The sequence below is a fragment of the Protopterus annectens genome, chromosome 12.part0 (genome assembly GCF_019279795.1).
Source record: "Protopterus annectens isolate FY-2018-M chromosome 12.part0, PAN1.0, whole genome shotgun sequence".
In the NCBI taxonomy this organism is placed as follows: domain Eukaryota; kingdom Metazoa; phylum Chordata; order Ceratodontiformes; family Protopteridae; genus Protopterus; species Protopterus annectens.
Window position 1 is genome coordinate 33,337,584 of NC_056746.1, and position 27,999 is coordinate 33,365,582.

The 27,999-nt window shown below is 40.0% G+C and overlaps 1 protein-coding gene across 1 annotated transcript in view; it reads right to left on the minus strand.

Moving 5' to 3' along the window:
- Positions 1 to 27,999, minus strand: part of LOC122816123 — a 958,912-nt gene that overhangs the window by 682,017 nt on the left and 248,896 nt on the right. Inside the window, exon 7 of the mRNA XM_044088882.1 lies at positions 18,210 to 18,302. Within this exon, the coding sequence (XP_043944817.1) occupies positions 18,210 to 18,302 (93 nt within the window). The remainder of the gene's footprint in view (positions 1 to 18,209; positions 18,303 to 27,999) is intronic.

Consider the following 27,999-nt stretch of genomic DNA (forward strand, 5'->3'; position numbering starts at 1 on the left):
TATAAAATCTTCTGGTAATTCTAAGAGCTATTGTTTGGTTGGTTTCCTTACATGTGTGCTGTTTAATGGGATTATTTATATAAAATCTTCTGGTAATTCTAAGAGCTATTGTTTGGTTGGTTTCCTTACATGTGTGCTGTTTAATGGGATTATTTATATAAAATCTTCTGGTAATTCTAAGAGCTATTGTTTGGTTGGTTTCCTTACATGTGTGCTGTTTAATGGGATTATTTATATAAAATCTTCTGGTAATTCTAAGAGCTATTGTTTGGTTGGTTTCCTTATATGTGTGCTGTTTAATGGGATTATTTATATAAAATCTTCTGGTAATTCTAAGAGCTATTGTTTGGTTGGTTTCCTTACATGTGTGCTGTTTAATGGGATTATTTATATAAAATCTTCTGGTAATTCTAAGAGCTATTGTTTGGTTGGTTTCCTTACATGTGTGCTGTTTAATGGGATTATTTATATAAAATCTTCTGGTAATTCTAAGAGCTATTGTTTGGTTGGTTTCTTTACATGTGTGCTGTTTAATGGGATTATTTATATAAAATCTTCTGGTAATTCTAAGAGCTATTGTTTGGTTGGTTTCCTTACATGTGTGCTGTTTAATGGGATTATTTATATAAAATTTTCTGGTAATTCTAAGAGCTATTGTTTGGTTGGTTTCTTTACATGTGTGCTGTTTAATGGGATTATTTATATAAAATCTTCTGGTAATTCTAAGAGCTATTGTTTGGTTGGTTTCCTTACATGTGTGCTGTTTAATGGGATTATTTATATAAAATCTTCTGGTAATTCTAAGAGCTATTGTTTGGTTGGTTTCCTTACATGTGTGCTGTTTAATGGGATTATTTATATAAAATCTTCTGGTAATTCTAAGAGCTATTGTTTGGTTGGTTTCCTTACATGTGTGCTGTTTAATGGGATTATTTATATAAAATCTTCTGGTAATTCTAAGAGCTATTGTTTGGTTGGTTTCCTTACATGTGTGCTGTTTAATGGGATTATTTATATAAAATCTTCTGGTAATTCTAAGAGCTATTGTTTGGTTGGTTTCTTTACATGTGTGCTGTTTAATGGGATTATTTATATAAAATCTTCTGGTAATTCTAAGAGCTATTGTTTGGTTGGTTTCCTTACATGTGTGCTGTTTAATGGGATTATTTATATAAAATCTTCTGGTAATTCTAAGAGCTATTGTTTGGTTGGTTTCCTTACATGTGTGCTGTTTAATGGGATTATTTATATAAAATCTTCTGGTAATTCTAAGAGCTATTGTTTGGTTGGTTTCCTTACATGTGTGCTGTTTAATGGGATTATTTATATAAAATCTTCTGGTAATTCTAAGAGCTATTGTTTGGTTGGTTTCCTTACATGTGTGCTGTTTAATGGGATTATTTATATAAAATCTTCTGGTAATTCTAAGAGCTATTGTTTGGTTGGTTTCCTTACATGTGTGCTGTTTAATGGGATTATTTATATAAAATCTTCTGGTAATTCTAAGAGCTATTGTTTGGTTGGTTTCTTTACATGTGTGCTGTTTAATGGGATTATTTATATAAAATCTTCTGGTAATTCTAAGAGCTATTGTTTGGTTGGTTTCCTTACATGTGTGCTGTTTAATGGGATTATTTATATAAAATCTTCTGGTAATTCTAAGAGCTATTGTTTGGTTTGTTTCCTTACATGTGTGCTGTTTAATGGGATTATTTATATAAAATCTTCTGGTAATTCTAAGAGCTATTGTTTGGTTGGTTTCCTTACATGTGTGCTGTTTAATGGGATTATTTATATAAAATCTTCTGGTAATTCTAAGAGCTATTGTTTGGTTGTTTTCCTTACATGTGTGCTGTTTAATGGGATTATTTATATAAAATCTTCCGGTAATTCTAAGAGCTATTGTTTGGTTGGTTTCCTTACATGTGTGCTGTTTAATGGGATTATTTATATAAAATCTTCTGGTAATTCTAAGAGCTATTGTTTGGTTGGTTTCCTTACATGTGTGCTGTTTAATGGGATTATTTATATAAAATCTTCTGGTAATTCTAAGAGCTATTGTTTGGTTGGTTTCCTTACATGTGTGCTGTTTAATGGGATTATTTATATAAAATCTTCTGGTAATTCTAAGAGCTATTGTTTGGTTGGTTTCCTTACATGTGTGCTGTTTAATGGGATTATTTATATAAAATCTTCTGGTAATTCTAAGAGCTATTGTTTGGTTGGTTTCCTTACATGTGTGCTGTTTAATGGGATTATTTATATAAAATCTTCTGGTAATTCTAAGAGCTATTGTTTGGTTGGTTTCCTTACATGTGTGCTGTTTAATGGGATTATTTATATGTGGTTGACAAGTGCTCCAGCAACACCTAACTCCTTGATCCCATTTTTAAGTCTCACATTTTTGGCAACTGAGTTTCCTTTACTTTGGTTATAGTGCAACATCACAACACTGGTATGCAGTACATGCAATACCATTTACTGGGTGTCTCTTCTTTCCCCATTGTTACATGAGGCTGTGGGTGAGAAACCAACCACATAGTGGGCTGCAAAAAAAGTTCTCTCGGCTAAAAAAAAAAAACATGCTTTGTTTAGTGATGTTTGGCAGTTTGGGGAGGTAAGTTTTGATAACTTACGATCAGTTTGTTAACATTCAGCTGTTTGGGTCTTTACATTTGTAATGAAACCCATTTGCAAAGCAACAAAACTGTGTACAGGTCAGGACAATTTTGCTGTTCATTTCAGCTTCACATCCCTATTTACTAAAGTGCAGACCAGTGTACACTAGTTGTTGCTGTCTTTTTTGTTAACGCAAAAAACATCTGAGCTGGTATCTTACCACCACCTGTTTCATGAAGAAACAAAATACAGTGAAGATAAGAAATTCTCAAACAAGCACTATTTCATCTTTTTGACTATTTCTTCTTAGATATAAAACAGGGAAATATACCCTGGATAGCCAAATATGCTACTGAGCTCATGATTACAAACTGTGGAAAATAATAAAGTTGTCTAAGTTCTGTTTCTTACTAATTGCATCATTATGGATTTGAAAAAATACTTTTATTACCTCAGGGCTATTTTCTTTCGAACATACTGTACTGTGCAAAAGCACAAAAGAGGACCAACCACTCTCTTCAGCCGACTTTATTATCTGTACACTTTGGTAATGTATTGACACACTATGTGCAACAGGCTAGCTCACTTTTTATGAACACTATGCGTTTCCAGGATTCTGAGCAGCAATCCCAATGTACCACAGGTGGGTGAACTTGCACTGTTTCTTCAAAAGGGCTACAGGAAATGTCATTATATCCTGTTGCTTGTAACACATTTAGAGGTGATTCTGTGCAGTCTCTAAGGTAATGTATTACTGAGTTCTGTTTGGAAGTCTGTGACTAGAAAACTCTGCTGGAGGAGATAACACAAGGCTGAGGAATATAATACTAAAAATATATATATATATATATATATATATATATATATATATATATATATATATATATATATATCAATAATGTCTTCTAAGATGATGGAATAAAGTTTTCCTTGCAATCAGAACCAGTTATTCCTTATGTTACTTCAAAAATAATCTAGTTTCACATATGCAAAGGAGATAATATCAGCATGGGATTGCCAGTTATGGAAATCAAGCTTCATGGAAGCGAACAGATTGAGAATTTGACAACAAAACCTATGACCCTATTGACTACCGCAGGTCACTGTACTGTAAGCCTGAACCTCATTGCCTTGGAGTTTATGTACAGCCTGGAACTGGCCGTGAACCTCATTGCTTTGGATTTTCGAACTGGCCCTGAACCTCATTCCCTTGGATTTTCTGTACAGTCTGGAATTGGCCCTGAACCTTGTTGCCTTGGATTTTGGCACAGCCTGGAACTGGCCCTGAACCTTATTGTCTTGGATTTCTGTACAGTCTGGAACTGGCCCTGAACCTTGTTCCCTTGGATTTTCTGTACAGTCTGGAAATGGCCCTGAACCTCATTCCCTTAGATTTTCTGTGCAGTCTGGAACTGGCCTTGAGCCTCATTCCCTTGGATTTTCTGTACAGTCTGGAACTGGCCCTGAGCCTCATTCCCTTGGATTTTCTGTACAGTCTGGAACTGGCCCTGAGCCTCGTTCCCTTGGATTTTCTGTACATTCTGGAACTGGCCCTGAGCCTCGTTCCCTTGGGTTTTCTGTATAGTCTGGAACTGGTCCTGAACCTTGTTGCCTTGGATTTTGGTACAGCCTGGAACTGGCCCTGAACCTTATTGTCCTGGATTTCTGTACAGTCTGGAACTGGCCCTGAACCTTGTTCCCTTGGATTTTCTGTACAGTCTGGAACTGGCCCTGAACCTTGTTCCCTTAGATTTGCTGTACAGTCTGGAACTGGCCCTGAGCCTCATTCCCTTGGATTTTCTGTACAGTCTGGAACTGGCCCTGAGCCTCATTCCTTTGGATTTTCTGTACAGTCTGGAACTGGCCCTGAACCTCGTTCCCTTGGATTTTCTGTACAGTCTGGAACTGGCCCTGAGCCTCATTCCCTTGGATTTTCTGTACAGTCTGGAAGTGGCCCTGAGCCTCGTTCCCTTGGATTTTCTGTATAGTCTGGAACTGGCCCTGAGCCTCTTTCCCTTGGATTTTCTGTGCAGTCTGGAACTGGCCCTGAACCTTGTTGCCTTGGATTTCCTGTACAGTCTAGAACTGGCCCTGAGCCTCGTTCCCTTGGATTTTCTGTACAGTCTAGAACTTGTTCAGTCACTGCTCTTGTATCATTTATTTCATACTTTATGGTGACAGGTGGTCCTCTGAAGAAATATTGAAAGAAGTGCCAATTTAATGTCAGACCTGATAGCTTGTCTGTAGAAGTGCTGTTGGGTGAAGCACCTAAAGACCACCTACTGCCACCTCCAGACTAATGGTCTGGTGGAGAGGGTAAACTCTACACTATAAACAGCAGAAAAAGGTCTGGTATGACAGGAATGCTCGAGCCAGAGACCATGCTGTGGGACAGCAGGTTATGGTTCTCATTTCTGTCAAACACAACAAGCTGTAGGCAGCTTGGCAGGGACCCTACAAGGTGATAAGGAAGGTCAGTGATGTTAACTACATGGTAGAACTGCTAGGCAGGAGGCAGGGGCACAAACTGTACCATGTTAACATGATGAAACCTTACCATGATAGGGAGGTCCTGGTGCTACGTATTTGCAATAGAAGGCAGGAGGAGTCTGAGGGGGATCTATGGCTACAGGGAGCCAGCCAGCAAAATCCCAAGTTACTATGCAGGAGCCTAAGGTTGCAGGTATATGATATGACAGTGCAACACTATAATGTGGTCAGCAATGCAAAGGCAGCTGGAATCTCAAAACAGGGAATGGGATAATGCATTCCCAGATAGACTCATCCCTCTCAAGCAATGTTTCTCAAGGGTCACTTGAAAAACTACCTTGAGTCTTCGAAGGGGGGAAGAAGTGTGATGAAAGGAGGTACTGGCAGTACACCTAGCTGAATTTTGTAAATAATTATATGTCATTGGTGAAAATCAAAATGATTTTTTGAAGATACTTGTGTTACAAATGTATTAGAACTGTATGTCATGTGTATATCACACTGCTTGCACAGACATATGTGTTGAAAATGTATTTGCAAAGTGCTGTGTTTGAAATGTAACCACAGTGTGTCCTACTGGAAGAGAACATAAATGTACGCACACTGTTGTAACTGTTGAAATGCATATATTTTAACAGTGGAAACTGGTATACAGGAGGTTAACCTCAGTCCAGCATACTTTAGAAAAAAATATCTGAAATTAAATTACTTTATAGACTATGCAATAAAGAGGCTATGTCTCAAGTTTTCAAAGCAGCTACATAAAGTCTGTACTAGGAAGTTTTCTGTATTTTTTTGGGGGTGAACTAATTGCTACTTTTGAAGCATGAAGGAATGCAATTGTTTTATGACTTCCTGCATATGCCAAAGATCTGAGAAAAAGCCCTTGTATGTATATTTTTACAGGTAAATGCTAAATGCTGCCATCTTCTAGCAATGGGGGTTTTGGCCTGAGAACTATAAGTTAGATGACCAGAAATGATGTCATTCTGCAAGCTATTCCAACAGTAATATTTTAGATATTAATTTGAGAAATCCCTTAATGAGACAAAGCATTCTGTATTCGGTTTTGGACCTGACAGCAAGAACCATTCACATCACATGTCTTGCTCTAATTGTAAGTTATTAGATAATATTATAATTCTCTGAGATACAGTCAGGAATATAGCAAAGCCTAGTTTACATTTTGTTTTTCTTTATTTGTGTGAGCCTGTACTGCAATGCTATTTTAAATATTTTATGTAGTTTTGAACTTTGATGTCACTGTGAATATATATTTAGTATTGTCTTGTTTTTTGTTGTTATTTAGTATTAAATATATTTACATCTTCCATTGTGGCTGATCTGTGTAGAGATATTTACATTTTGAGAGTAGTTGCATATTTATTTGGTGACACTGTGTGGGCCACTCCTAATAGCCTTGCTCTTGGTCAAACTACCATTTGTGTTAGTATTAATATTAATATTACACAGTAACATAGAGCAACCTTTGTTAAAGGCCTTAAGGTAGCTGACAGGAGTGACTGGTGGCAGTGGAAACTACCTTATAGTCCGAGTCAAAGGGGGCATAGATAGTAAACCTATGCCAGCCTTTCCCAGGTATGTGTGTGTGCATATCCTACATTTCCTGTAATGTTATATAACATACATTTCCTGTAATATTGTTATATATCCTTCATTATCTGAACTTCAGCCTAGCTATTGCTCAATCCATTTACATTAAACTGCTGTCTTCAAGTTTGCAAGGATTAACCTTTTAGTCAGTAAAACAGATTTCACAGGACTAATGATAGGGTCATAACTGATGGTCTTAAGCAACATTAGAGGATATCCTTTAAGTGTGTAATAATCAGGTACACTTCCTAAATGTAATCAATTACCTACTATCTCGCTATAAACAAAAAGACATATATATATATATATATATATATATATATATATATATATATATATGTATATATTAGGAAATTTTAACAATCAATAAACTGCGGTACCTATAAATCAAATGTAGAATACACCCACAAGTTCTTATATTTCCGAAACAAAGGCTTTCTAAAAAAGATTGTTAACAAACTTATTACATGGCATAACAGTCTTGACCTGGCCCTTATGAACATTACTTCTTCAAGCACTATTCCCGTCATTTCGTTTTCTAGTGAAATCAGGCCATAAAGCAGGGGCCTTTCTATTAGAACTTCTAAACTTCAAAATACTAACATCAAAAAAATTAAATAATTTCAAATGTACAATTCTCATTAAATACTATAATGAAGTTTCAAGATTCACTTTTTTCAGCATAAATCTAGATATCACCTGAACAAGAAACAGCACATAGAGGATTATGAGCAGGTTGGAGACTGTAATTGGCTGATTATGTGTTCACGACATGGATGCCAAGAAATTCACCTCAAATGCAAAGCTCAAGAGGTCAGTCTTAGCATCTATGTCAAGAACACATAATTAAGAGTTATGATCGGAGACCCAGCATAATTCTTTGCACGACACAGAGCTTCATCTGCTCTGTGTACTACCGATTACAGGAAAAAAAGAAAAAAAAGCAGTGCTTGCTTTGCCTGCTTTCAAAGCCATAAAGCACTTGGTGAGCTTTGTCAGAAAGGCAGTGTAACTCAGTCGTTTGTGTTTACATTCTCCTACCATGCCTGTCAACTGTCCAGATTTTCACAGAATGTCCAGATTTTTGCTTCATATGTCTGACATCTTCTTCATAAATTCTTTGTTTTTCTGACAGATCACTGAGGATTGAAGTCACTAAATAATGACATACATTTCAGTTTCAGACTTCATATCCTTCAGAAAATGCAGGTAACTACAAATCATGTTATTCTGGCAACTTTGTATGTTTATAACAGGAATTGAGGGACCCATTATCGGCACAGCCAGCAGGCAGAAACAAATCGTTGCTACTGATTGCTGGTCTGTACTGGCAGATTTAACTGTCTAGCATGACATCCATCCTGAACAAGTAAAGCAGGGATTCTTAACATTTGGGTGATAATGGAGAACACTGGGCTGTGCATAAGTGCAAATCCAGAATACTGAGTGATGTGCAAAGTCCAGTGTTGTTCCTTATCACCCGAAACTGCTTAATACTGAGTGATGTGCAAAGTCCAGTGTTGGTCCTTATCACCTGAAACTGCTTAATACTGAGTGATGTGCAAAGTCCAGTGTTGGTCCTTATCACCTGAAACTGCTTAATACGGAGTGATGTGCAAAGTCCAGTGTTGGTCCTTATCACCTGAAACTGCTTAATACTGAGTGATGTGCAAAGTCCAGTGTTGGTCCTTATCACCTGAAACTGCTTAATACTGAGTGATGTGCAAAGTCCAGCGTTGTTCCTTATCACCTGAAACTGCTTAATACTGAGTGATGTGCAAAGTCCAGCGTTGTTCCTTATCACCTGAAACTGCTTAATACGGAGTGATGTGCAAAGTCCAGCGTTGTTCCTTATCACCGGAAACTGCTTAATACGGAGTGATGTGCAAAGTCCAGCGTTGTTCCTTATCACCGGAAACTGCTTAATACGGAGTGATGTGCAAAGTCCAGTGTTGGTCCTTATCACCTGAAACTGCTTAATACTGAGTGATGTGCAAAGTCCAGTGTTGGTCCTTATCACCTGAAACTGCTTAATACTGAGTGATGTGCAAAGTCCAGTGTTGGTCCTTATCACCTGAAACTGCTTAATACTGAGTGATGTGCAAAGTCCAGTGTTGTTCCTTATCACCTGAGACTGCTTAATACGGAGTGATGTGCAAAGTCCAGTGTTGGTCCTTATCACCTGAAACTGCTTAATACGGAGTGATGTGCAAAGTCCAGTGTTGGTCCTTATCACCCGAAACTGCTTAATACTGAGTGATGTGCAAAGTCCAGTGTTGGTCCTTATCACCCGAAACTGCTTAATACTGAGTGATGTGCAAAGTCCAGTGTTGGTCCTTATCACCTGAAACTGCTTAATACTGAGTGATGTGCAAAGTCCAGTGTTGGTCCTTATCACCTAAAACTGCTTAATACGGAGTGATGTGCAAAGTCCAGTGTTGGTCCTTATCACCTGAAACTGCTTAATACGGAGTGATGTGCAAAGTCCAGTGTTGGTCCTTATCACCTGAAACTGTTTACTTCTACTATAAAAGAAAAAAGCTTTTCATTATTACTGAGCATATCTCCGGGCTGTTGAGGACATTAATTAGAAAAATTCTTAACACTGAATACATGACATGTCCTTCAAATGTGGAACAGTGAAGAACACAGACTTTTTAAGACTCAAAATGAGGAATATTCCTCACAATAGGGTACACTTGACAGGTTAAGAGTAACAATAATGGCTTTTCTACCCATTATTTTTAGCTTTGTCAGTATTTATTGAGCAAAGAAATTGACAGCCATGGCCAAGAGGATATGAAGGAGTTACTAGATGATACACAACTGCTGTGATGTTCTGAGAGTTATGCAAAAACACTGTGTGGTCCAGTGCTCTGCATTATCGCCAACATTTGTTATGATCATGTCTTGTTTTGTACTAACACTTCACTCATTTGTCAAGGATATGAAGTTGTTACTAGATGATACACAACTGCTGTAATGTTCTGAGAGTTATGCAAAAACACTTTGTGGTCCAGTGTTCTGCATTATCGCCAACATTTGTTAAGATCATGTCTTGTTTTGTAGTAACACTTGACTGATTTGTCATTTTCCAAATTTTGGAACATAATCACCACACTTCATGCACTACAAAAGAGTTCAAGTCTACTTAGATAAATGTCTAGAAAGTACAGTTTTGTACCTACCATAAATGTAGATGTCTGAGAGGAATGCATCTGCAGTCCTTACAAATGGGTTGTCCTGTCGTCAGGCAGCCCTTCGGTCGGCCGGATTCCAAAGTCTGGGTCTGGCTTCGGCTGGTGTCGCACTTCACCCGACGTCACTGCGGCAGTTTTTCGGGTATAAAGGCATCAGCCGACGCCATTTTCCTCAGTTGTTTCTTGCCCCAGATGCCAGGTGCCCTCTTGGATGGCTAAATTTGGATAAATGTCATAGTTTCCAAATAGTAGAGAGCAAACACACAAAATAAGCATGTATGTACATATATACAAACAAATACACCATAATAGATCCCCCCCAAGCTAGCTGAAGATTGGCAAATACCCTAGGAGTACCTCAGAGGGGAAGGAGGGTGGGTAATCCTGACTGCAGATGCATTCCTCTCAGACATCTACATTTATGGTAGGTACAAAACTGTACTATGTCCTTCAAGGATGCATCTGCAGTCCTTACAAATGGGTAGAATACCATAGCTAAACTAGGGGAGGAGGAAATGAGAAGATATTATGGTGTAGTTAGGATCCCTTGCAAAACAGCAGTGGCAAAACCAGCATGGGATCTAGAGTATAGAGGTAATTGTAATGCTTGGCAAATGTATGCACGGAGGTCCAAGTAGCAGCCTCTATAATGTCCTTGGTAGCCACTCCTCGTAAGAAAGCTGTGGTAGTGGCAGTAGCCCTTGTGGAGTGAGGCCTGATGTTCTCTGGAGTTTTCTTTCCATGGTAGGAGTAACAAAATCTAATGCAATTTCCTATCCATTTGGAGATTGTCTGTTTAGAAATTGGTTTTCCTTCCTTTCCTGTTGCATATGCTACCAGAAGCTGGTCAGTTTTTCTATTGTTTTTTGTCCTGTCCAGGTAGTAGCGTAATTGTCTGTGTACATCCAAGGTATGTAAGAGCCTTTCTCCCCTGTTCTGTGGGTTGGGGAAGAATGTAGGAGGGTGGATAGCCTGATTTAAAGAGAATCTGGATACCACCTTAGGCATAAACGTAGGATTTGTTCTCATGGACACTCTATCTTGATGGAAGATCAGGAAGGGTTGTACTGCCATTAATGCCTGTAGTTCAGAGACCCTTCTTGCTGAAGTTATTGCCAGCAGGAAAGCAGTCTTCCAGGATAAGTATTGTAATTCTGCTGTTGCTGCTGGTTCGAAAGGAGGAAGAGTCAGTTTTTCTAGCACAAAGTTCAAGTCCCATGCTGGTAATGGAGGTTTCCTGGGAGGTTTTACATTTTTAATTCCTCTAAGAAACTGTCTGAGCAGAGGATGCGAGAAGACAGGAGGATCCAAGCTGTATTCTGCTGAAATAGCTGATGCATGTATCTTGATGGAAGAGTAGGACAGGCCTGTATGGAAGAGCTCCGCCAAGTACTCCAGGATGTTGGCTATGTTCACCAGTGTCACATCTTGCCCCTTTGCAGTACTCCAGATGAGATATCTTTTCCATTTTGCTGCATAATTCTTTCTTGTTGAAGGTCTACGAGCCTCCATGATTATGTCTTTAACCCTTTGGGATAAATTTGGGTTAATTGCTGTTATATAATGTTCCAGGCAGTTAGCTGCAGAGATTTTAGGTTTGGATGCAGGATGTTGTAGTTGTTCTGTGTTAGCAGTAATGGGATCAGGGGCAGTGTCCATATTTGTTCCCGGGACATGCTCCTCAGCAGTGGATACCAATGTTGTCTTGGCCAGTCTGGGGCTATCAGAATGATCCTCAGACGCTCCTCTTTGATCTTCAGAAGCACCTTGTGCATCAAAGGAAGTGGTGGGAATGCGTATGCTGTCAGGTTTTTCCAACTGAAAGATAGGGAGTCCACCTTCCAAGCAAGTGGGTGGTAAGTCCTTGTGCAGAATTTCTTCAACTGGTGATTGAATGGGGATGCAAACAAGTCTATTTGTGGTAATCCCCATTCTCTTGTGATGGTTTTGAAGATGTCCGGATGCAGCATCCATTCGTGGGCATCTGTTGTAGTTCTGCTTAATATGTCTGCTAGAATGTTCTCCTTCCTGGTACATAAATTGCCTGTAACTGAATGTTGTAGCTCAGAGCCACATCCCATAGGTCCAGTGCCAGCCGGCATAGAGGGTATGAGTGTGTGCCTCCCTGTTTGTTGATGTACCACATAACTGTGGTGTTGTCTGTCCTTATCATCAACTGGCCTTCTTGGAGAAAAGGTCTGAATGCCTGGATTGCCAATTTTACTGCCATCATTTCTTTTAGATTTATGTGCAGATGCAGCTGGTCTTGAGTCCATAGGCCTTGAATGCACTTGTCCATCATGTGTGCCCCCCAACGGAGGTCTGAGGCATCTGTCGTGATGGTTTGTCTTGGTTGACTTTTGCAGAAGGGCAATCCTGTGTTTGATTGGCAGGCCTGAGCCCACCATAGGAACTCTTGCTTCAGGCATGGGATCATTGGAATTTTTGTTTCTAGGCTGTGCTTGTGCTGGGACCACAAATTCTTTAGGTACCACTGTAGCTTTCTCATATGCAGCCTGGCATGAGGGACCAGTATTATGCAGGATGCCATGAAGCCTAGAGCTTGTAGCACTTTTCTTGCAGTTAGATGGTTCTGCTTTGTTAAAGCCAAGAAGTAGAGAGGTAGTTGCTCTTTCTTTTCTGCAGTTAGAAATGCCATTTGTTTTGATGTGTCCAGTTCTGCACCCAGAAAAGCTATTTTTTGGGATGGAATCAGCCTTGACTTTTTTGTATTGACTGTATATCCCAGGGCTTGCAGCAGGTAGATGACTCTTTGTAAGTCTTCTGTCAGTTTGTTTTGTTTTCCGCTTGTAGCAGCCAGTCGTCCAGGTAGGGATAGATTTGAATCCCCTGAGGTCTGCAATGAGCGATTACTGATGCCAGGCATTTCGTGAACACTCTGGGCGCAGTAGATAAGCCAAAGGGCAATGCTGAGAATTGATAATGCTCTGATCCTGCAAGAAATCTGAGGTATCTTCTGCAAATTGGTCTTATGGGGACATGCAGGTATGCCTCCTTGAGATCTAGAGTTACCAGCCAAGACTCCTTGCCCAGCATGGGAAGAAGCTGCTGTAGGGTCAGCATTTTGAATTTTGGAACAATGAGGAATGTGTTTAAAGCGGACAGGTCTAGAATAGGCCTCCATTTGTTTTCTTTTCTTGGTACCAGGAAGAGCCTGGAGTAAAATCCCTTCCCTTGCTCCATAGATGGTACCTTTTCCACAGCTCTCATTCTTAATAATTGAGATATTTGTTTTAGAGCTTCTGCCCTTTGAGAAGGTGGTAGGTTTGGCATTCCTCTCTTTCCTGGTAGAGTATGGAAATGGAACCTGTAACCATGGTCTATAGTTTGCAAAATCCATTTTTCTCTTGTAATGCAGTGCCAGTTTCTTGAAAATAAGGTTAGCTTTCCGCCTAAGGGTGCTTCTAGTTGTTCCCTGGTAGGCGGTGCCACCGCCAAGTCACTGTGATTGAGTTGTTGTAGTGGTGGTGGCTGTATCCGTGCCTCGTTGGTTGTTACCCTGCCACTGGCGACCCCTGTAGGCACCCCTGGATTGGTTTCTGCCTTAGAGGAGTCCAGAAAGGACCAATTCTTGGAGGGCCAGTTCCTGCTAAACCTTGGAGGTTGAACTTGTAAGAAATCTTTCACTGTTTGCACAGATTTTGCTTTGTCTTCCATCTTTTTTAGCACCTGCTGTGCAGGGGAACCAAATAAATTGACCTTGTCCATAGGTGCATCCAAAAGCTTAGATTTGACGTGTTCTGGTAATGCCTGTTCTTTCAACCATGCATGCCTCCTGATAACTGTGCCAGTCATGGCTGATCTAAAGGAAGCCTCCAGTGCATCATAGCCACATTTTAAAGAATGGTTATTAACCTGCTGTATGTTATGTACCATTTCTTGAACATACTTTTTATCTAAAGATTCTTCAGAGGACAGCTTTTTAGTCAACTGGTCAAGCAAAAACTCTTGATATTGAAGCATATGAAATTGGCAGTTCAAAGCTCTAGCTGACAAAGTAGCAGAGGTGTAAACTTTTTTACCCCATCTCTCTAAGGACCTGGATTCCCTTTCAGAGGGGAGGGGGTTTTTAGAAGAAGTAGCTGCTACAGCTTTAGGACCCTGGGAGATAGTCTCTGGATCCGCTAAAGGAGCCTTATATAAGTGGTGATGAGTGTCCGGGACCCTGTAGTACCTATCGGGCTTAGCAGGAGCCGGAGGTAAAGAATCAGGAGCAGTGCAAGCATCATTAAATGCATCATCAACAACAGGGAGAACTGGAGGTATAGCTAAAGGCTTATGCTGTGGCAAATGTAGGAAGGTTCTAAGCCTTTTTCTAGAGTCTGAGAAATCTTGGCCCTGCCACTGAAATTGTTCCCTCATAGCATGTAAGGTTTCTCCAAAGGAAAATTCCTCAGGAGGAGAGGCTGAAGGGATGGACTCCTCAGCATCAGAGTCTTCGTAAGGAGAATAAGAAGCCTCAGGAGGGTCTGTATGTTCTGAGTCATCAGAGGAATTATCTGTGGATACTGGCTCAGGGGGCTCTGCTCTAGGCCTCTTTTCTGGAGGAGGGAGAGAGGCCCTGTCTGGATGAGGCTGGGCTCCACGGATTAAAGAGATGAGATCCTCAGCCAAAGAAAGCATATGGGAGCTGGTGCTGGGCCTGTGAGAGGGGGGCTTGGCAGGCACAGATTTTGATGCTTTGACTGCTTTAGCCCTGGCAAAGGCCTTAATAGACATGGCTGGAGGAGGCCTAGCAGCTCCACGTGCAGGGGTAGAGATATCCAGGGGAATGGTGTCTGATAAATCCTGTGAAACCGCAACAGAAGGTTGGATTTCAGAAGCCGTTTCTACCAGGTTTGAAGAGGCCTCGGTAGAAGGCAAGTTATCGGCTGAAGAAAGAACCGCTTGCTCGGTTTCGGCCGAAACCGAGACACTTGAGGTTTGCTTAACGGACCACGAGTGTCGGTCCTTTTCTTTGCGTTTTTTGGTTATTTGCGTAGTCGGAGGACCCGACGGCATAATGTAGGCAAAATCGGAGCCGAAAATCTGCTCAGCAAAATCCGACCGACGTCTAAGCGTCTGTCGGTTAAAAGAAGCACAGGCTAGACAAGCTGCTACATCGTGGCCTGGGCCTAAACAATGTATGCAATAGGAGTGGAAATCTTTATGAGGTATTTGTTTCCCACAAGATAAACAGTTATTAACTTTCTCTGACATCGGCTGAGGCAAGAAAGAGTCCCCAACGGGGTACTTGGCTTTATAGAAGTCTTCGAAGTAGTATTCGGTAGTAGTAATCTCTGGATCTGACCGACCGGCACTTGCGAACAGCTTCTGCTTCGGGCGCCACGTGGCAAGAAAGACTGAGGAAAATGGCGTCGGCTGATGCCTTTATACCCGAAAAACTGCCGCAGTGACGTCGGGTGAAGTGCGACACCAGCCGAAGCCAGACCCAGACTTTGGAATCCGGCCGACCGAAGGGCTGCCTGACGACAGGACAACCCATTTGTAAGGACTGCAGATGCATCCTTGAAGGACATCTGACAGTACCTACCAGATCTAAATATAATGGGAGGTTTAGAAAAATGACCCTGGTGGACCACCAACATAAATAAACTCTTCAATAAAAGCAAGTATATAGCAGATCTAAGTACTCTCAAATCAAGGATAACGTTGGAAAATTGACTAAAAAAATTATTAGGACTACTAAGGCAGTCCATGAATGCTAAATATATGTGTGTGTGTGTGTGTGTGTGTGTGTGTGTGTGTGTGTGTGTGTGTGTGTGTGTGTGTGTGTGTGTGTAGTTGAAAACAACTGCAAATCTTTCTTTAATTACATTAGGAAAATAAGAACTTTCTTTCTGATGTCAGCAGCCTGTCTTTTGCCATACTGTGTAGCGCAGTCACACAGCAATCCTTTTACTGCAGTAAATTAATGAATTGCAAAGTCCAGTGCTTACTTTATTAATTTTAGCAGACATATTGGCTCGTTGTAAACACTGTATATTAAAGCTCTTGGTATTAATGATCTGCTACCTACAGCCCAGGGTACAGGGTTTGATTCCTTCTACCTGTTTGTTTATTGTGTGACTTAAAGAACTCATTTAATCAGGCAGTGCAACTGGGTTGCCCCTGAAAAGTGACAATTACATCCAGTTTATCTGTTCAACAACAGACTCATTTTACTTGCAGTGATGCTACTATCTTTTCTGCATTGTAATGCTGCTGATACTAGTGTGTGTTGTAAATGTAGAGGCATTCAATGGAATAAACAGTGATGTAATGCTTAACCTCCAAATTTAGACCAAATTAATGGCACCCTAATTGAACAACTTGTTGAGTCGCACAACATGCAAGTACTAACCGTGGGAATCAAATAAACAGGCGACAGAAAGTAACTTATTCTGCATGCCACTACGATATCTTACCACTTCAACCCAATACATTCATTTCAGACATTCCAAATATCTTTACCAGAAAAAAAGCCATTCTCAGCAATGTGCGTTTGTTTTTTCCTGTTATTTAACTTGAACTGAAATAATACAGTAAAGCCAGTTCCAGTGAAACCCAAAGGAACTGAAAGCAGGCTTCCAAATAAGATTAACACTAGCAAACATAAACAGCATACATTTTAGGTTATGGGACAGTTACTGTTTAGGAAGTGATGAATTCATGTAAAAATGTTCTCTTCCTACAATGCAAACATTGCTTCTACACAGTATGTTACCATACATGCTGTAAAGACAATTTGCAGAAGTAAAGATGCCTGCATCATGACAAAAAAGCACAGTAAATCGTTAAGAGAATCATAAGACAGTCTTATGATCAAAAATCAGTAAAACATCAAGTCCTGTTTTTTTTTTTTTTTTAATTAGGGCTTACTAGAAGGATTTGGAGAAATTCAGAAAATGCTCTTACTGGAACACACAGTAAATTCGAAGTTTACCTGTACATCTCAGTGAATTGTATATGGTACAGGTTCACTATCTGTAACTGAAGTGCATATGATCTGAACTGTATCTTGTTTATGCATTATTCTGGTTAGTAGGGTGCATGAGGTGTGTAACCCCGATTTTAAATGTAGCCATACTTTACCAGCAGTCCCACAATACACATACCTAAGAAGGGGGAATGTGGACTTATACCAAGCAAGAAATAATATCCCTTCCTTTTTAAACTCACTGTGAATGTTACAAGGTTGACAAGCATATGCTTAGCAGTTATAGTGTAACATTAATTCAAATCCTTATTTATCTGTATTCATTAATCAGGACAGAGCACTGATTCACATGGAACTTTGTCTTACTCAGCCTGGGAACACTGTCGGGTTAAATGATCTGCTCAAAGTTAGTTCTTAAGAAAATAGAAATGAGCAGTCGAAGCCTCTACTACAGGAGTCAGATCATGAACAGATCACAGTTTTAATCCCCTCTGGTAACTCTCAGACACCAGATACTCATTGCTATTACATAAAGTATTTAATACATGTCACATTAAAACTATGATGGTTATGTATAACTTCTCGATATTATACCTTTGTAAATGCAGCTCTTTCTTGTAAAATTTTTACTGGTATCTGGAGCTTTCCCCCTTGGGTCTCCACTGAAAATTTGCTCCTGGCTCAGTTGGACCAACCCAGTTAACAAATGACAATAAATAAATAAATACATTTTATTTGTGATTGCTGATTCTTGAGAAATCAATAAAGGTTTGCCATGTATAATATTCGGTGTGGGGGGGGTGCAGATCATCAAACTTTAAATAATTAAGTCTGTGCCAAATGACAACATACAAAGCAAATAAGTTCAGAGCTAAAACAACACTGTAAGACTGACGTCCTGATTCACATGAGCACCACAACAGAATAAGGAGTAGTTCAAGGGGCGACGTTCATGTTTCATATGACACACAAAGCAAAGAGTACGGTAAAGCTAAATGTTTCATCAGGGAGCAGTAGTCAAATTAGCATTCAATTATAATAGGTTAAAATTAAACAAATGCAAGACATGATATGGGCATGCTAGGGACGGACTTAAAATAAATGGTTCAACAGTATGTCTACAGCCAATGTTTCTGCATCACTGAATTAAAAATCTGAAATTAATTTAAAATTAGATTCAGGAAAGTGCTCGTGCACCAATAAAAATAGTAGATGTTGTAATAACAGTTCTTCAGAGGATGTGTTACACATATCAGTAATAGGAAAAGTGTTTTGGCAACCGGGCATACATTGCCTAACATACGTTAGCTGTCAACAGTTTCTCCACAACATAAGAAATTACTTACATTTTGCCTAAATTCCCAGATGTAAGATTCAGTCTGTTTAATTTTCTTCAACACATTGGCTTTTAGATGACTAAGGTGTCTTCCAAGTTTTTTCTGCATGGGAGAAAATCATGACAGTGATGTTTCCTGCTGTATAAAAATATACCAATATTTCTTAAAAATGGATGGAACTGATTTACTGACAGTCAAACAAATATATCAGTCAAAGGCCCAACAGCACATTTCTCTCAGTCTAATGTAAAAATATTTAAGATCTGTAAACAAACTCATTAAACTGTTTGTTAAAAAAATCATTTCATTCTGAAATCACCTTTTTATGTGTTACTGAATAAACTGCATATTCCTCAGTGTTTTCTTGTAACTATACAGTTCATCATAAAATGAAATCATTTTAATTGAGTGATTTCTCCATTAGGTTGCTAGCTAGTACAAATGTACATGACTGTGCCCTCTAAGTGAGTCCTTAGGGAAAGAAATCCAGGAAAAACATTCCTCGTTATCAGGCCTGTAAACAAAGCAAGAGAGGCTGCCAAAAGAAACATATCCATGGATGATAGATGACTTACCGCACCAGTCACTTAATCTGCCCACTTCTAAGCTCATATATGAATACATAAAAGGGCTAATTCTAATAAACGTCAACCCTGCTTCCTCTGACACCTTTAACAGAACTACAAGGATGATTTATGCCACTGATTTTAAACCTAGGTCTCTTCAATAAACAGGATTTTGTGTCACTGTTGATAAATGAGCACATTCATAGTGTGACACAATGACAAGATTGGCTACAACCACTGAGATGGAGGATACAAAACAGAAACAAACAAATGTCCAGTCCATGCCCATGTAATGCTATGCGTGACAAGGAAAGCCACATAGTGATACCGCTACTATTTCACAACTTATTGTCACTGGAATATAAAAAACCCACACTGATCACTGCACTTTTAAAAAGGAAAATACAATATTATGAAAGAGAAAAATTAGAATTAAGAAATGAGGGCCACTTTAAGGATTATGTTTTTCGGGCCATACTTGTGCAAGACCACGCACTTGCAGTTTGCCATGTTGTACACCTGAGAAGGTAATTTATTAGCCGATCTGCAATCATAATACACCTGACAAGTTAAACTGCTATCCCTTATACAGACATAACTTTGCTCCTTATTGCAGCATTTTAATTTCAAGGCCAGTTCTACCTCCAGTCTTCTTACTGCTTGTGCACTGCACTTAAACCTCTTAAAACAGTAGTAGTTACAGCATCCTCAGATGGACTATGCAGGTGGTGGTAAGTACAGTGCCTAATCAATAGGTTCAGACCTTTGGCAACATTAAGACACTTCCTGGGAAGAAAGCAGCATATAATGTCAGCCAGCTGAGTGACATGCACTTCATCAGAGGTAGTTCATATCAAGTGCCACTGCTACATCCATGAGCATGATGTATTCAAATGGCTATTCCTGGCTTCCAAAATCTGTCCAGGAGATATAATTAACCTTTCCTCAGGATGTCTATCCCTCTTCTATTCCACTGAAACTTATGGGCTCATTTGGTCAAGAAGTTGGTATGGGTGTAAAAAAGATGAATGCACAAATGAGTATATCCTTATTTGTTTGAATTAAACATGGCTGAATTCATGCTTTATATAGTCTAGCTAAGTAGAAGTGTGCAGGAAAATTAATGTTTGAAAATATTACGGCTGTGAAAATGTGTGATATTGCATTATATCAGTGAGTGTGAATGTGTGGACGTATGAAGGTTGGGGTTAAAATGTGCAATATCGCATTATAGCAGTTAGTGTGAATGTGCAAATGTTTGAAGGTTGGGGTTAGAGTATGGACTAGGTAAGAGGATCGAGTTAGTGTTGTGCCTATTTGGTGTTTTGTGTGTGTTTTGAATCCTGTTTTTGTATGTACTGGTACTATTAGGTAACATTTTGTTTTTTGTAACGTAATGTGTACAGTTGGGGCAGGAGTAGGGTTACAGTTCGCACACACTCACACGAGTAAGGTGGGACAGCAGCTGGCTTACCATAATCAGCATCACTAGACCCATGACCGCATTGGTGACTGTATGTGGGGGGATGCAAGTAGGAGTATCTGCAATAATTTGGAATAAGAAACCGAAAAGCAAAAGCTAGTTAAAGCTTCTCCATAGTGGTTTCTGTGCCCTGTACTAGAAGGGGAGATTTTTTTTTTATTTTGATATAATGACCCAGTTGCCATCCAAGAGTGAGAGTTCCAGAAGTTGAAGACAGAAGCAGACTCAGCCAGGCAAAGCAGCAGTTAGCTGGTCTGGATATGAGAACCAAATGGGAAGGAGTCAAACTCGGTACTTAGATGGAAGCCTAAAAAGGCAAGACAGTAGCACAACAAAGCAAGCAGAAAAATCGAAGGTATGAATCATACCTCTCAACTGTCTAGATTTTCATAAAATGTCCATATTTTTGCCTCAAATTTTTCTTCTCTTCTTCCAAAAAATTGTTTTTTCTGGATTTTTGTGGCAAATCACTCTACTGCAGCAGTGTTCCCTTTACAACAGCTCCCTCTACTGCAGCAGTGTTCCCTTTACATCAGCTACCTCTACTGTAGCAGTGTTCCCTTTACAGCAGCTCCCTCTACTGCAGCAGTGTTCCCTTTACAGCAGCTCCATCTACTGCAGCAGTGTTCCCTTTACAGCACCTCCCTCTACTGCAGCAGTGTTCCCTTTACAGCAGCTCCCTCTACTGCAGCAGTGTTCCCTTTACAGCAGCTCCATCTACTGCAGCAGTGTTCCCTTTACAGCACCTCCCTCTACTGCAGCAGTGTTCCCTTTATAGCAGCTCCTTCTACTGCAGCAGTGTTGCCTTTACAGCAGCTCCCTCTACAGCAGCAGTGTTCCCTTTACAGCAGCTCGCTCTACTGCAGCAGTGTTCTCTTTACAGTAGCCCGTCATGAGTGAAACCATGTGCTAACACAGCAGGCTGGAAGAATGACTGATGCTAAGTAGGCATGTGCTCTCCCCAGAATCCTCTTCAGAAATCAGTCAGACTAGTAAAATTTTGCTCTAGGTTGAAAAAGTGAATGCCATCAAAACTCAGAGATCATCCACTCACTCTTACGCAAGCATTCACAGTGCAGTCAGGATGGATGGAAAGGAGTGTTACTGTGTGTGTGTGTGTGTGTGTGTGTGTGTGTGTGTGTGTGTGTGTGTGTGTGTGTGTGTGTGTGTGTGTGTCTGTCTGTCTCTGTGTATATGTGTTTGTGTGTCCGTGAATGTGTGTGTTTGTGTCTGCGTGTGTGTGTATGTGCATGTTTCTGTCTGCCTATATGTGTGTGTGTGTGTGTATATATACACTTGTGTGTGTGTGTGTGTGTGTGTCTGTCTGTCTCTGTGTATATGTGTTTGTGTGTCCGTTAATGTGTGTGTTTGTGTCTGCGTGTGTGTGTATGTGCATGTTTGTGTCTGCATATATGTGTGTGTATATATACACGTGTCTGTGTGTGTGTATGTGTGTGTGTGTGTGCATGTGTATCTCTTGACTTAGTCAGCCTTACAATGTTCACACTGCTGTTTATTCGAATGTGCTGTCTCTAGGTGTTACTCACTTGCTATGTACTGTAATGCTAGATTGATAATGAAAAGCTTCCTGAGATTAGGAAGTAACAGAGAAAAAAGCAACATATTCTTTTAATTTTTATGAAAGCTCATACTTTCTCTAAATTGAAAAAAAAAACTCATGTTAAAAATAAAGTATGGAGGTGTGGAAAATGAAGCCCCCCCCCCCCTCCACTCCCCAGTGGGAATACAGGGGAGCCTGCTCCCGTCCAAAAATTTTTATTTTTAAGTTTTGATAAATTCAATAAATATCATTGTGCCTTGACTACATACAGTGGATATAAAAAGTGTACACACCCCTGTTAAAATGCCAGGTTTTTATGATATAAAAAAACGAGACCATAATAAATAATTTCAAAACTTTTTCCCACCTTTAATGTGAACTATAACCTGCACAATTCAACTGAAAAACAAACAAATCTAATATGGGGAAAAAATATAAAAAATAAAAAACATACAATAAGCTGGTTGCATAAGTGTGCACACCCTTAAACTAATACTTTGTTGTGTGTGCACACCCTTAAACTAATACTTTGTTGTGTGTGCACACCTTTAAACTAATACTTTGTTGTGTGTGCACACCCTTAAACTAATATTTTGTTGTGTGTGCACACCCTTAAACTAATACTTTGTTGTGTATGCACACCTTTAAACTAATACTTTGTTGTGTGTGCACACCCTTAAACTAATATATTGCTGTGTGTGCACACCCTTAAACTAATACTTTGTTGTGTGTGCACACCCTTAAACTAATATTTTGTTGTGTGCACACCCTTAAACTAATATTTTGTTGTGCGTGCACACCCTTAAACTAATATTTTGTTGTGTGCACACCCTTAAACTAATACTTTGTTGTGTGTGCACACCCTTAAACTAATATTTTGTTGTGTATGCACACCCTTAAACTAATACTTGGTTTTGTGTGCACACCCTTAAACTAATATTTTGTTGTGTGCACACCCTTAAACTAATACTTTGTTGTGTGTGCACACCCTTAAACTAATACTTTATTGTGTGCACACCTTTAAACTAATACTTTGTTGTCTGTGCACACCCTTAAACTAATACTTGGTTGTGTGTGCACACCTTTAAACTAATACTTGGTTGTGTGTGCACACTCTTAAACTAACACATTGTTGTGTGTGCATACCCTTAAACTAATATTTTGTTGTGTGCACACCCTTAAACTAATACTTTGTTGTGTGTGCACACCCTTAACCTAATATTTTGTTGTGTGCACACCCTTAAACTAATACTTTGTTGTGTGTGCATACCCTTAAACTAATACTTTGTTGTGTGTGCACACCCTTAAACTAATACTTTGTTGTGTGTGCACACCGTTAAACTAATACTTTGTTGTGTGCACACCCTTAAACTAATACTTTGTTGTATGCACACCTTTAAACTAATACTTTGTTGTGTGTGCACACCCTTAAACTAATACTGTGTTGTATGTGCACACCCTTAAACTAATACGTTGTTGTGTGTGCACACCCTTAAACTAATACTTTGTTGTGTGTGCACACCTTTAAACTAATACTTTGTTGTGTGTGCACACCCTTAAACTAATACTTTGTTGTGTGTGCACACCTTTAATCTAATACTTTGTTGTGTGTGCACACCCTTAAACTAATACTTTGTTGTGTGTGCACACCCTTAAACTAATATTTTGTTGTGTGCACACCCTTAAATTAATACTTTGTTGTGTGTGCACACCCTTAACCTAATATTTTGTTGTGTGTGCACACCTTTAAACTAATACTTGGTTGTGTGTGCACACCCTTAAACTAATACTTTGTTGTGTGTGCACACCGTTAAACTAATACTTTGTTGTGTGCACACCCTTAAACTAATACTTTGTTGTATGCACACCTTTAAACTAATACTTTGTTGTGTGTGCACACCCTTAAACTAATACTGTGTTGTATGTGCACACCCTTAAACTAATACGTTGTTATGTGTGCACACCCTTAAACTAATACTTTGTTGTGTGGGCACACCTTTAAACTAATACTTTGTTGTGTGTGCACACCCTTAAACTAATACTTTGTTGTGTGTGCACACCTTTAATCTAATACTTTGTTGTGTGTGCACACCCTTAAACTAATACTTTGTTGTGTGTGCATACCCTTAAACTAATACTTGGTTGATGCACCTTTTCATTTAATTACAACATTCAGTCTTCTTGGGTAACCCGGCCACTGTGGATGCACAAGCCAGTGCATTTCCTTGTGCCGGTCCCAAGCCTGGATAAATGGGGAGGGTTGCATCAGGAAGGGCATCCGGCATAAAAACTTTGCAAAATCATACATGTGGACAACAGTACAGATGTACATACCGGATTGGTCGAGGCCCGGGTTAACAACAACCGTCACTATTACTGTTGGCCAACACTGTGCTGGCGGAAATTGTGCTACTGTTAGCCAAAGGAGGAGAAGATGGGGAAGGCATGCCTGAAGGCAGGTAAAGGCTAGGACTGTGGTAGTGAGGGTCGGGACTTTAAATGTTGGCAGTATGACTGGTATAGGGAGAGAGCTAGCTGATATGATGGACAGAAGGAAGGTTGGTGTATTGTGTGTGCAAGAGACTAGATGGAAGGGGAGTAAGGCTAGGTGTATCGGAGTTGGGTTCAAATTGTTTTATCATGGTGTGGATGGGAGGAGAAATGGCATAGGGGTTATCCTGAAGGAACAGTATGCTAAGAGTGTTTTGGAGGTGAAAAGAGTGTCAGATAAAGTGATGCTTATGAAGATGGAAATTGATGGTGTAATGATGAATGTTGTTAGTGCACATGCTCCACAAGTTGGGTGTGCGATAGATGAGAAAGAAAAATTTTGGAGTGAGTTGGATGAAGTGGTGATGACTGTACCCAAGGGTGAGAGACTGGTGATTGGAGCAGATTTCAATGGGCATGTTGGTGAAGGGAACAGAGGGGATGAGGAAGTGATGGGTAGGTATGGTGTTAAGCAAAGGAATGCAGAAGGTCAGATGGTAGTGGATTTTGCAAAAAGGATGGACAGGGCTGTGGTGAATACGAATTTTAACAAGAGGGAGGAGCATAGGGTGACATACAAGAGTGGAGGAAGATGCACACAGGTGGATTATATCCTATGTAGGAGGGCCAGTTTGAAGGAGACTGGAGACTGTAAAGTGGTGGCAAGGGAAAGTGTAGTTAGGCAGCATAGGATGGTGGTTTGTAGGATGACATTGATGATCAAGAAGAGGAGGAGGAGTGTGAGGGCAGCACCAAGGATCAAATGGTGGAAACTGAAAAAGGGTAATTGTGAGGTGGAGTTCAGGGAAGAGTTAAGACAGGCACTGGGTGGCAGTGAAGAGTTACCGAATAGCTGGGAAACTACAGCAGAGCTAGTAAGAGAGATGGCTAGAAAGCTGCTTGGTGTGACATCTGGAAAGAGGAAGGAGGACAAGGAGACCCTGTGGTGGAATGAGGAAGTACAGGAGAGTATACAGAGAAAGAGGTTGGCGAAGAAGAAGTGGGATTGTCAGACAGATAAAGAAAGTAGACAGGAGTATACGGAGATGAGGTGCATGGCAAAGAGAGAGGTGGCAAAGGCTAAGGATAAGGCATATGAAGAGTCGTATGAAAGGTTGGACACTAAGGAGAGAGAAAAGGACCTGTAGTGATTGGCTAGACAGAGGGACTGAGCTAGTAAAGATGTGCAGCAGGTAAGGGTGATAAAGGATAATGAGGGAAACATATTCACAAGTGAGGAGAATGTGTTGAGCAGATGGAAAGAGTACTTTGAGGGGTTGATTAATGAAGAGAATGAGAGACAGAGAAGGTTGGATGATGTGCAGATAGTGAATCATGAAGTGCAGTGGATTAGCAAGGAGGAATTAAGGACAGCTATGAAGAGGATGAAGAACGGAAAGGCTGTTGGTCCAGATGACATACCCGTGTAAGCATGGAGGTGTTTAGGTGAAATGGCAGTGGAGTTTTTAACTAGATTGTTTAATGAAATCTTGGAAAGTGAGAGGATGCCTGAGGAATGGAGAAAGTGTTTTGGTACAGATTTTTAAGAATAAGGGTGATGTGCAGAGCTGTAGTAACTACAGAGGGATTAAACTGATCAGTCACAGCATGAAGTTATGGGAAAGAGTAGTGGAAGCTAGGTTAAGAAGGGAGGTGATGATTAGTGATCAGCAGTATGGTTTAATGCCAGGAAAGAGCACTACAGATGTGATGTTTGCTCTGAGAGTGTTGATGGAGAAGTACAGAGAAGGTTAGAAGGAGTTGCATTGTGTCTTTGTGGACTCAGAGAAAGCATATGACAAGGTGCCTAGAGAGGAGTTGTGGTATTGTATGAGGAATTTGGGAATGTCAGAGAAGTATGTAAGAGTGGTACAGGATATGTACGAGGGTAGTGTGACAGCGGTGAGATCTGCGGTGGAAGTGACGAATGCGTTTAAGGTGGAGGTGGGATTACATCAAGGATCAGCTCTGAGCCCTTTCTTATTTGCAATGGTGATGGACAGGTTGACAGATGAGATCATACAGGAGTCCCCGTGGACTATGATGTTTTCAGATGACATTGTGATCTGTAGTGAGAGTAGGGAACAGGTGGGAGGAGACCCTGGAGAGGTGGAGATATGCTCTGGAGAAAACAGGAATGAAGGACAGCAGAACTAAGATAGAATATGTGTGTGTGAATGAGAGGGAGGATAGAGGAATGGTGAGGATACAGGGAGTAGAGGTGACGAAGGTGGATGAGTTTAAATACTTGGGATCAACAGTTCACAGTAATGGTGAGTGTGGAAGAGAGGTGAAGAAGAGATTACAGGCAGGGTGGAGTGGGTGGAGAAGAGTGTCAGGAGTGATTTGTGACACACTAGTACCAGTAAGAGTGAAAGGGAAGGTCTACAAGAGGGTGGTGAGACCAGCTATGTTATATGGGTTGGAGACGGTGGCACTGACAAAAAGGCTGGAGTCAGAGCGGGACATGGCAGAGTTAAAGATGTTAAGATTTGTACTGGGTGTGATGAGGGGGGACAGGATTAGGAATACGTATATTAGAGGGTCAGCCCAGGTTGGAAGGTTTGGAGACAAAGTCAGAGAGGCGAGATTGCATTAGTTTGGACATGTACTGAGGAGGGATGCAGAGTATATTGGGGAAAAAGATGCTAAGGATGAAGCTGCCAGGTAACAGGAAAATATGAAGGCCTAAGATAAGGTTTATGGATGTGGTGAGAGAGGACATGCAGGTGGTTGGTGTGACAGAGCAAGATGCAGAGGACAGGAAGAAATGGAAACAGATGATCTGCTGTGGTGACTCCTAACGGGAGCAGCTGAAAGAAGAAAAAGATTCCGTCTTCTTGGGTAGGAGTCTATCAGCATGGCACATCTTGACTTGGCAATATTTGCCCATCCTTCCTTGCAAAAGTGCTCCAAATCTGTCAGATTGTAAGGGCATCTCTTGTGCATAGCCCTCTTCAGGTCACTCCACAGATTTTCTATTGGATTTAGGTCTGGGTTCTGGCTAGGTCATTCCAAAACTTTAATTTTCTTCTGGTGAAACTATTCTTTTGTTGATTTGGATGTATGCTTGGGGTCACTGTCATGTTGAAAGGTGAAATTCCCCTTCATCTTCAGCTTTCTAGCAGATGCCTGAATATTTTGGGCCAAAAGTGACTGGTATTTGGAACTGTTCATAATTCCGTCCACCTTGACTAAAGCCCCAGTTCCAGCTGAAGAAAAACAACCCTCTGTCCTTGCCTAAACCCTGGCTAACTCAAACCAACATTTTGGTCTTTTCTTAGCTATTAGTTTATCAGCAAGCAGATAATCCACTCATCTGATGTGTCATGTCTTAATGTACAGTTATGCCTGCTGAGTTTATCCTTTCTGTATACGGTAGTTTCCCTAATGTGCTCTAAATTTGTGAAATGATCTATCTCATATTTTTATCACTCTATTAACCTTTAGCATATGTCTATGTGTTCCTACTATGGTGAACTATCTGATATTTTGTATCTATATCCTTTGCTATCTTGGAATATTATTGTACTATTACTATTATTATTATTGTTATTATTATTACTACTATTATTATTATTACTATTAGTATTATTATTACTATTATTATTATTGTTATTACTATGATTATTATTACTATTATTATTGTTATTTTTATTACTATTATTATTAGTAGTAGTAGTATTATTGTTATTATTA